Source organism: Kryptolebias marmoratus, linkage group LG13 (assembly GCF_001649575.2).
Source record: "Kryptolebias marmoratus isolate JLee-2015 linkage group LG13, ASM164957v2, whole genome shotgun sequence".
Lineage (NCBI taxonomy): Eukaryota > Metazoa > Chordata > Actinopteri > Cyprinodontiformes > Rivulidae > Kryptolebias > Kryptolebias marmoratus.
The window spans coordinates 714,951-726,210 of NC_051442.1; the positions used below are offsets into that span (position 1 = coordinate 714,951).

General features: G+C 39.6%; 1 protein-coding gene across 1 annotated transcript; it reads right to left on the reverse strand.

The window, feature by feature from the left end:
• Positions 1 to 2,587: 2,587 nt before the first annotated feature.
• On the reverse strand, positions 2,588 to 7,152 carry sap30l (sap30-like). Its single transcript, XM_017432735.3, has 4 exons — positions 6,403 to 7,152; positions 4,847 to 4,969; positions 4,329 to 4,427; positions 2,588 to 3,812 (listed from the first exon to the last, which is right to left on the reverse strand). The coding sequence occupies exons 1-4, from the start codon at positions 6,586 to 6,588 to the stop codon at positions 3,684 to 3,686; spliced, it is 537 nt and encodes a 178-aa protein (XP_017288224.1). The 5' UTR covers positions 6,589 to 7,152; the 3' UTR covers positions 2,588 to 3,683.
• Positions 7,153 to 11,260: the final 4,108 nt, after the last annotated feature.

Here is an 11,260-nt window from a genome sequence, read left to right on the forward strand (position 1 = left end):
GGTCTGGGCTCTGGAGCTCAACCAGTGACCCCCCAGGACCCAAAGAGCCCTCAGACCTCCTGATGGAGACTCTGGATTTAAACCACACCGCTGCGCACGGGGCCGAGACTACCGGGACAGGACGGACAGAAGGACCGGGACCGGGACCGGGACACGGACTCTGATTTCTGTGGTAGTTCTTCTTCTTCTTCTCCTTCTTCTTCTCCTTCTTCTTCTCCTTCTTCTTCTTCTTCTTCTTCTGTTCCCTCTCTGCAGAGCTGCAGACCAGATGTGGTCCAGTCCAACAAACATCTGTCTCCTGACAGAAAGAGCGCGTTTTTCTGCACGAAAACAAAATAAAAAGTTAAATAAATCTGCAGAATTAATGTTAAACTTCACGCGCAAAATAAAAAATATCCTAACTATCACTTTAAAAATCATCCGGATCCTCTGACCCTTTAAAAATAAAAACATAAAATAACTGAATCAGAAATCTCCATAAACTTTATTTTATAACAATCATTTCAGTGTTTTATTCTCATTTAATTTGGTCCTAAAACTTCAGTTATTTTCTCCACAAAGGGACCAAAAGTCGCGTCACGTTTTCCTGAAAATAAAATCTGAATTTGTTTTTTAAATTCACAATCTTTGTTTCCAACACTTTGAAGGAAAAGACCTAAATAATAAAAGTCTAAATATTTATTTGTCTGAGCTCAGAAGGAGCCCGAGCCGCAGGTCGATGGTTCAAATCCGAAAAATCAACTTTCTGCTCCTGTTTCCGTCCCAGAATCCTCCGCGCTTTCCGCCTTTTTTCTGTCCCAAATGTTTGAATTAATTGAATCTACCTCAACACTTTAATGTCACTGATGTCCGGAGGAGGAAGAGGAGGGACTCAGAGAAAGGACTAAAACACGCAGCTTCTCACTCCGACACGAAAAAGGCTCAAATTCAAAGAAGAAGAAATAATTAACGGAATAAATGTTTATTATTGTGCGCCTTGTTGATGAAACGTGTTTAGATGTGAAGTTTTATTTGGTTCCGTGAATAAACGGATTATTTTAAAACATTCTTGGTGCTTTTTTATTTTCAAAGTTTCATTTTATTATTATGAAAAAAGAAAAAAGTTCAAGGTCATGTTTTATTTGAATTTATCTGATTAATGTGTTTTTTTAACTGATGATGTTTCAGCTGCGAAAACTAAAAAAAATAAATTTATTTCTTCTAAAGACTTAAAAATATGAACCACTAAACACAATTCTTATTTATTTAAATTTACTTTATTTCTTTCTAAAAACATCCCTAATCCTAAAGTGATAACTTAATATTTGTTTTATTTTAAACTTTATCAATTTAAGTTTTCTTCCTTCCAACACATTAAAGCCAAATATGAATTTTATTTGTTTTTAAATACATTTAAAAAAATCAAAAGTAAGATATTTTTTCTGAATAAATAATTTAAACAGTTTTAAAGCTTCTCAGAGCTGCTGTTAGTTTTATTAGCAGGAAATATAAAGTTATTTAAAGTTTTTTGCTGCAGCGCCGCCTGCAGGTGGAGTCAGGAACTGAAGCTTCGGGGTTTTTAAAAACATTTTAAAAACTATTAAAGTTTTCATTTTATAACAAAGAGTATTTGTCTTTCACAGTAAATAAAGAAAATTATTTAAATAACTCCAACAGACCAGTTTTAGTATTTAAAATAAATAAATATAAATAAATATAAATGTTTAAAGAAGCGATGAAGGAACTAAATTTGTTTTAAGACATGAAATAAAAAACTTATTTCATTAAAACATGTTTAAGATCTTTTAATGGCGGAAACTGAGATTATTATTTGCAATAAATGTTGTTTATTCTAACCTAAAATAATTTAATGTCTCGTTTTATTTTTTATTTTGTTTTTTTTAAAATATTTTTAAAGGAAATAATGACATTTGTGTGAAAAAGCTGCTGAGTCTAAAAATTACAATTTATGTCTTAAAACACCTGAAAGTGTTAATATTAAAAGTATTTAAATAGCATTTATAGTTTAAAACCAATAAATGCTTCTGAACTGATGAAACAGAAAACAAACAAAAATAATCTGTCCTAAAATGAGTTTAATGTTTATAATTTAATGTTTATTATTGGGAAACAAAGTGAAGCTGAAGTGAAATAAAAACAAAACTAAAACCTATTTTTAAATTTTTATTTCCTAATGAAAACCTAAAACAAACAAAACCTGATCTGATTTATTTTATTGGTCTTTTTTTACATTTTCTATAACAATAAATTAATATTATAAATAAGAGGAACAATAAATTACCCTCGTTCTAACATTTCTTTATTTAATGTTTTGAAACAAATTAAAGTTTTATTTTACTGAATGTTTGAAAGAAATCTTTTTAAATATTTTAAGTTGCTCCAAATGCAGTTTGATCGTCTGTAGTTTATTTGTATATAAATATGATTTAGAAGTTTCCAAACAGGAAAAAAAACAAAACCTTAAAGTACCAAAATAAAAAGTTTTGTTTTTTATTTACCAGAAAGATCAACAGCGCCACCTGCTGGAGGTTTCATGGAGCTGAACTTATTCTAAGAGTTGAGGAATAAAGAAAGACGAGGCGGCTCCTTCCTGTACAATACATTTATTAATATTATTAAGAGCAGTTTGCAGCCGTACTTAAATATGATTTCGCGTGTTAATAAGGAAGGGTGTTTTCTACAAGACAAGAACAAACCTACAAGCAAAATAATAAAAATAAGAATAAAAAGTACAATAGACTTTTAAAAAGAAAGAAATCCTAAACGGTGATTCCTGGTCAGCAGGAGGAGGAGGAGGATGAAGGTGGACGTCGGTTCAGATGAACTGATTCACTGAAATATCAGCAGAAAATATAATCTTCTCTGAAAAGTTGAAAAGTTATACACATCCTTATCTTTTATGTGCTAAACTCTTAAAATGATCCGGTTGTTTTTCTGCTGAGACTCTGAAACAGAAACAGTGCTTTCAAATATTCAGCCGATCAGCTCAGAGTTCCTGTGGAGGAAAAAAAACCTTCAAATCTTCAGATGATGACTTTATACAACCTGCAGGAAGAAGGCTGAACTCAGGAGAGAAACAGAAGAAATCAGCGTTCACGTGGAAAAATAACCACCAAAGAAACAAAAAACCAAAGCGTTTCAGACTGCGCCTGGAAGGAGGCGACCTAAAGACCGGACCCAGACCCAGAGTCAGCTTTTATTTCATTTCAGACATAATGATTATCTGTGTCTGTCCCCGATCTGACCCACTTCAGGAAAGTTTGTTTCTTCAAACAATTCATTTACAAGAAAAACCCGAAGGAGGACCCGGTTCGGCCCGTTTCTCTTCCAGCTCGGACCCGTTTGGCACAAACTTCCCTCCGTCTGGATCTGTTAACAGTCAATTTACAAAAAAACAAAAACAAACATTGTTTTTAACTCTTAAGGCAGCGATTTTGTACATTGCATTTAACCGAGTTGTTTCTGATCGGGCGCTGGGTGTTGCTGAACGTGTGGACGACGTCCTGGACCCGGTTCTGTTGGACCGTGTGAGGAACTCATCCTTCGGTTCTGTTTAACGTCCTCAGAGGACAGAAGGTTCTGGTCCGATGGGGGATCAGACTGAGCTGCGGAGGGTGTGTGTGTGTGTGTGTGTGTGTGTGTGTGTTCTGCTGTGGTTCTGGTGGTTCTGGTCGGGGGAAGTTTTAGTCCAGTGGTTTGCCTGCGTCTCCCTTCTGGTCCAGGCGGCTCTTGCTGCTCTTCACCATGTAGATGAAGTAGGTGAGCGTCTCCTTCTCGTTGACGGGAATATTCCTGAAGTGACGGCTGACCGTCTGCCGGGACAGAAACGGCCGTCAGAGTTTCACTGAATCTGCTTATTTACAGGAAACTAACAGATTCAGTGCTGCAGAAATCCTCAGGTCTTAGAGGAACTTTTAATTGGTCAGTTTTATCACGTTTTAGGAAAAAAAAGCTGCTGTAACTTTAAAATAATCAGTCCCTGAGACCTACAGTTTTACAAATCTAACAAAACTCAAAACTACAAACAGAATAACTGATTTAAAAGGAAGAAGAAGTTAAAATGACGTCAACATTCAGCCACAAATAAACTGAAAACATCTTAAATATTATTCTGTGACATCATGAAAACTCTTTGCTTCTCTTCATAAAGTTTCTGAAATTTATTAAACAATTTTTATGCCATCATCCAGATCATTCTGTAATTTATCAGTCTGACAGTTTAGTTAAAAATATTAAACTAGTTCCCTGAAACGAGTCGTAACTGAGTTCGAGGAATTGATCAGAGTTTTATTAAACTGAAGCTGTGAAACGCTGCGACTGTTTGCTACCTCTGCCAGCTGGGCCTTGTTGAGTCCGGGTCGGGTCTGCAGCTTGTAGTGTCGCTTGTAGCGCCTCAGCGTGTTCACCTGCAGCTGGAAGAGATCCACCTGGAAACAGGAAGAGGGGGACGATGACTGCTCTGCCTCCAGAGTTCAGAGTTCATCGTCCAGAAGGTTTCTGTCTCAGGCACGAACCCAAAGACCCGGTACACACATGAAGGTTTTTATCTGCACCAAATATAATTAACTGTCATCAGTGGAGGGTTTTATGGTTAATATTCTGCCTGAGATCAAATGAGGCGGGACGGTCGATTCAAACATTCAAGCCTGAACCGAATCCAACAAAATCCTCTTTTTATCGACGTTTGTTTAAGACGCACCTCTAAAGGAAAGCTGACATGATCCAAAAGACAGAAACAGTCTCAGCCCCAAACTGTGGAGTTGTGATAAAAATCATTCAAAGACCATCTTCTTATCAGACAGAGACTGGAATCAGCCCCAGGTGTGTTAGCTGGAGGAAATCGTACCTCCGGCACCTCCACATCATGATCCGGGGACTCCCCTCCGTCGTCACTGGTCTTCCTCTTCCTCTTGTTTCGGACGCTCTGGATGAAGTTTTTGTGGAAGTCACAGATGTAGAGATGTCTCACCTGGAAGGATAAAACAAACGCAGGAAGGTTCGAGGATCAGAAGAAGAAGAGCTCGTGTTTCGACGCACAGGAAGCCTCTGGAAACAAACAGGAAGTGTGAAAGACTTTTAAACTCATGAAACTAAAAACAAACCATGTCTGACTTTCACTTTAAAACAACTTGAAGCTTTTCTTCACGTGACACAAACAGGTCACATGACCCCCGGCCCAACAAACCACGTGACCCAGGCTCACGGTAAACCTCCTGAATTAACGGCAGGCTCAGGTGAGAGCGGGGGGAGGGGCCTGGGGGGAGGGGGGGAGGCACGCCAAAAACCTTCAGCAGAAACCTCTGGATTAGCCAGATGTGATCAGAGTATTGTTTCTACAGTAAATCAGTTTGATTGGGGTGATTTTATGGGGCTCATCCCTCCCTTTAATGCTGCAGAGAAAACAGGAAACATGAGTTACTAGCTGTTAAAATGCTCCTCTTGATGTTTAATAGCTTAGATTTAGCATTAATAGAACCTTAATGAAGTGATTGTTCTGGTTTTAACTATAGTTACGATGCACTCCTGTTCTGCTGCAGAACTTCCTGAAGTTACAACAAATATTGTGTTTGTGTCGCGAATAAACCATCAACCAGGTAACTGTCCTTACCCAATTTATTTATCTGTGTACCTCATAATCTGCTTGTTTTTTGGTCTTTCTGAAGCCTAAGAACACAGAATTGGCATATTTTATGTGGAATCATACAGGTAATTTGTGAACTTTTTGTTGTTCTTGTGTCGCCCAGAGCCCCCAGGATATTCTTTAAACTTGAACAGAACAGCATTCTCTTATTTTACATCTTAGTCATGAAGTAATCATCAATTAAACAACAGTTTCATGTTTTTTCATGGATAGTTTAAAGCTCTGTAACCAACGTTTCCTAAGACTTTGAGTTGTTTTATTTTTATATGAACTTTAATTCTTAACTTCAGGTAAAGTTGTGCTTCTGTAAAAGGTCTTCCTTGGTTAATTAAATGTGAAATAAAAAATAAAATGATGAACTACAGGTTTATGTATTAAAGGTTAAAGATGCAGAGCATGGCTCAAATCGACTTTATAATCTGGGCACAAAATGACAGGGGGACGGATTTCTGTACAACACCGGGCTGGAGTCAGATTTCAGGCTGAAAGCGTCGACATCTTCCTGAAACAAACTGCTAAACAAACCCGGACAGATTAGGCAAGATTTTCCCTCAGAGAAGCGGGAGGAAGAGGAGGAGGAGGAGGAGGTGAATGTGGGTCAACTGACTGTCAGTTTCACCGGAGCGCCAACAGACAGGGGGCACCAAATGCTGCTAAACACCAGCAGAAAAACAACAACCTGTTTCTTTCTGTTTACAGACCCCCGGCTACAGTCTAACCACACGGGTTCCCGCTACGGATCAGAACAAAGAGGCTCTTACGCTCTTGTCGATGTCCAGTTTGAGTTTTTTCTGGGAGATGCTCTTCTGGATCCTCTTACTGAAGGAGGCGTTTCCAGCCGAGCGGCCGCAGCGCTCCCCGTCCTCGATCAGGCAGCAGCTCTGCCCGTAAAACGGCGGAGCCGGCGGCCCGTCGTGGCTGTCCTCCTCGGTGCTGAATCCATTCATCCTGCGCGGCCGGGGCGGATTGTCGGTCCGAACACCAGCAGCCGATCAGTGAGCCCGAACAGGACCTGGGTCTCCGGAGAACCCCCAGCCGAACCGAGCCTCCTGCTCTCACGCGCTGCCCTTTTCTTCGACCCGGCAACGTTAGCAGCCGGACAGCTAACTCGGCTAACCCGCCGCTTCTGGAGCTAACAGCCCTCCGCTTCCTTTTTCTAACTAACTACAAGCTGGATGTCCGCCGGATAAAAACATCCCTGTCGTCGGAACCACAACACTAAGGCTGGTTAGCTGCGGTGTTAGCGGGGCAGAAGTTGGCCGAGCGGCCGCCGAAGAAGAAGAAGAAGACGGCTGGATTCCTTCGGTGAGACCTCCGCACTTCGTCCCGGTAACCTCCAGCTACTTCACCGCCGGCGACGTCGGCCTCATTCGATTCAGAGTTAAAAAGCAACAATCAACAGCTCCATTCGACGCAACTTAAATTAAAATTTAGCAGTTTGCACGAAAATAGCCGCGGCACTCTTTCTGAAAAGCTCCTACAATGGAACATGCTCAGACTGTGTGGCGGAAGTTCCCAATCCGGTCTGTGATTGGCCGGCTTCTGACAAAGGCGGGGCTTAGAGCGGCAAATCTACGTTTCTATTGGCTGAAAGAAGCTTCAATCTTCGAGTCGCTTCCTCTAAATTTTCTACCATGAAAAAAGGCGTTAAAGGTGGTGTTGTAAACAGTTAAAGGGGCTTTTAACTGCGCAGTTCGCTAGTTTAACAAATACGTAGTTTTTAAGAATTAATCGGCTGTTACACAGTTTCTGTAACTCAAGTGCTAAATCCATATTTTTACTTAAACAACAATAACATCAATAAAACGAATTGTAAACCAACGAAGTTTGACAACAGTGTGGTTCGGTAGGAGTGGATAATCCGACTATAATGGATCCACATCAGGGTCATTTCAGTCTTTAAAGCATATCCATTTGCAAATTAAATCTGCATACAACCATGTTATTGCTGTACATTAAACAGTATATTTGTGTTAATTATGTTTGATAATTATATAGTGAAATATAAAGAGTTTATTGTACAAAAATACAGTTTTTGGATGAAAACAACACCGTAAACAGAAAAATATAAACTGAAGAGCATAAAGAGGTTTGTCTAGACAAAAACACCATAACATATGACATGTGGGAATTATGTGTTTATCGCTTTAAAATTTAATAAATTGTTTACTCTCATTATAACAGCAGCCTTGTTTTCTTTCAACAAACAGCAGAGAACAGTTCTCACAGAGAACACAAGAGGGCGACAAAAGCCCACAGATGAATTCAGACAAAGAGCCATTCCTTTACATGCTGCTGAATATTTAAACCAAACACTCAGGGATTTATTTGAAATATTCAGATTTTTAATCCACAGTCTGACTATGCTGGGTTTAAATCTGCAGTTAACCAGATTAAAGAACTCTCCACTGTATTACATTTGAATTAGTGCATGAAAGCAATACCTTTTAATAGTGGTTATTATGCAAAAACTTCTCAGTTCCTCAGAGGTTTACAGACTGCTGGTTAAAGAGATGCTTCACAGAAGGAAGTATGACTCCAACAACGTTTTTAGATGCGTTTCTGTCATCAAATTCAAAATTATTTATATTTTTCCCAAAAAATGGTATGATTTCTTAGTTTGAACATTTGATATGTGTAGATAGATGAGGATATTAAGGGAGGGTCACCAGGTCAGACTGACCAAACAACAGATTGATTAGAATTTATAGGAACATAATTAGATTATTTAATCTATTCACCCTTATTATGATCAGATCTCAGCAGCTGAAGCTGAATTTGTTCATCACAGGGAACTCTATTATAATATTTACACTGAATAAAATGTGGCAGCTGAATTTTGTCTTTAAGGTTTTATTACAAAAATAAAACTAAATCAGGAAAATAAAATCAACAATAAACAATTAAGATGACACAGCAAAAATAAGAGTTTATAGAATATTTGTGAGGAATGACTGTTAAGTAAGATGAAATAGTGATTATTAGTTTATCTAAACAATTCTTTGAACAGAATGTTTGAATTTTAGGATTCATGTTTTCAGTTTCTTATCTGCTCGAGTGTTTTTGGAAAACTTTAAACTGTTTCAGTAAATAGTTCACTTTGGAATTTGGTCAGAAGATGTTCTTAATTCTGGCAGGTTTTCGGGTTATGAAACATCAGATTGAAAATCTGCATCAGTTAAAATAAAGTAATTAGACCCTAAATCATCAGAACCTGTGGAGGAACCTGTGAGGAACCTGGAGGCTGCTCAGGTCCCGACAGAACCACGACAAGGAGGCAGGTTAAGGTCCGGAGCCCGTTGCAGGTCAGAGGTCACCTGAGGAGGGTCGGCGAGGAGGCAGCCGGAGCCAGGAGTCAGGAGACTGGTACAGTAAGTTATTCCTCTGTCTGCTGGACTTAACAACACTGAGCAAAAAGGTTATGTCAGGTTACAAAACAACACAAAGACAAAATGAGGAGAAGGTCTTTAAACTACATAATAAACTGACTTTACACGTGTCCTAAAACAATCAGGATTCACTCAGGTCAGGATGAACTTCAGAGAGAACAGTCACTGAAAGATGACATGAGGTCAGAGGTCATGGAAACGGAGGGGGGGCTTCATGCTACACAAGTTTACCATCTCTCAATGTGAAGAAAACGTGGTTTTACTCTGTTTTTATTTTATATTTTACACAAAGTCCAAATTGGGGTTGTATTTTAATTTGATGTATTGTTGTCTGCCTTGACTTTAAAGCACTTTGGTCAGCTTCAAATGTTTTATTTAAATAAAACAACAACAAATGACACCAGAAAAAATCAAACACTAATAGTCTAACTTCTCCAGAACAGCAGCTGAGTTTTAAGAATAAGTATTGAAAGACATCTGTATGATTTTAGTTTAGTTTAACAGATTTTTCCTATGTTGTAATATTTGCTGTCATGTCCACCCTGAGGAGGAGGAGGAGGAGCAGCAGCTCTCACAGAAGGAAGAAGAAGGATGCATGAGATCACACCATGTAAGGAGTAATAAAAGGGACAAAAACAATTGGATCCTTTTTGTCTGAAATGCCCATGAGCCCAATAATGGATATCTTCGATAACACAAGACTGTGGGAATTTAATATCCTGCTGTCTCTTGTTGAGCGGAGGGGGATGCTGATTGGGTTCTGACTGATTGACTTTTAAAATGGCCGACGATGGAGCAGAGGAACATTAAAGGGGTTCTCACTTTGCAATTTAGAGTTTTATATCATCGGAGAAAAGGCCTTTAAGAGGCTATAACGTGTAAAGTGTCTCTTGGTGCGTTCAGACAATCTGAGCGTGCCCAGGAGAGCGGAGGAGGAAATGGTCCGTGCCGAGGACAGATTTTCATCTACGAGTAAATCACCGCTGGCGAAAGGTGCTGCCACTTCCTGTGTTGATGGATGAAATGATTAAGACGTTAACATTTTGTAAAAGTGTGTTTTAAAACAATCAATCTCTCAGATGATTCAAGTCATAAAAGCACTCTGGGACGGCAACGAGCCCAAATAATTATTTTAGAGAGAAGAAGGGGATGATGGCCTGAATGAGCAGCTTCTCCTCTGGTTCGAAAGTCTGGATTACAGAAAGAAGAAATGTCAGGTTAACGAAACAAAATGACCCGCTGCCTGTTTGTCTGTTAGCAAAATATCTCAAACCACTGGACAAATTTTAACTCATTAAGTAATAAATGAAAACCTAAAATGGATTAACCTCTGGAATCAACCTGATTCAAGATGGCTGCCACAGCTAATCAAAATGAGCCAACACAAAAATGGGAATTTGAAAACTATGGAGCCTAACTTTGGTGTGGTAGTAGCTGAGCAGCATCCTCAGATCTGTGTCGAACACAGCGACATGCAAACCTCTCAGGTTAGAGAAAAGCAACCTTCAGGAAATCAGATGAGGAGGGAAACTAATAAAACACATCGGATGAGTTCACGCCTGCTGCATTTCTGAGGCTTGACTTTTGTAAAAACAAAGTGCATTTGGTGTTCAGACTCCGGGCTCCTCAATCATTTATCCGTGTCTGAAAAACATCCTTCAGGGGAGCGAGCCGTCTGCAGACGTGCACACTGGGCTGCATGATAACCACCAATTTTGTGACAAAATTGAGTGTAAGGGAGCCCTCAGGCTGCAGAAACACTGAAATCAATCGGGCACATTGTGTCCCACACACTCGTACGTTTCGTGCCCTCTTCAGCAGATTTGACAGAGGACTTTGTGAGAAGCGTGGCTCTGAAAGGCACCTGCTCCTCCGGTGGACTCGGTGTGACTGCAGCCAATTATCCTGCCTGTCACTTCCAGGAGCAGGAAATATCCACCGCCGCCTCCTGTTCTGACAGCCGTAAAAACGCAAACGGACAAGGAGGTGACTACTTCCTGGTGGAGATCTGATAAACTGTCTCAGCGACATGACACGAGTCTTTACAGAAGAAAGCTGCAGCTGTGAGTCAGCAGAACTGGACGGCTGATGTTTGAGTCTTAAAGACGTTTCACAAACATGGATTTGTTGGTACCATTCCTCCAAAACAACAAAACAAAAAAAACTGTTGTGACCGGAGGCAAAAAGCTTTGTGTTTTTCTGCCAACAGTGGAGCCTCCTGGGTCTCCTC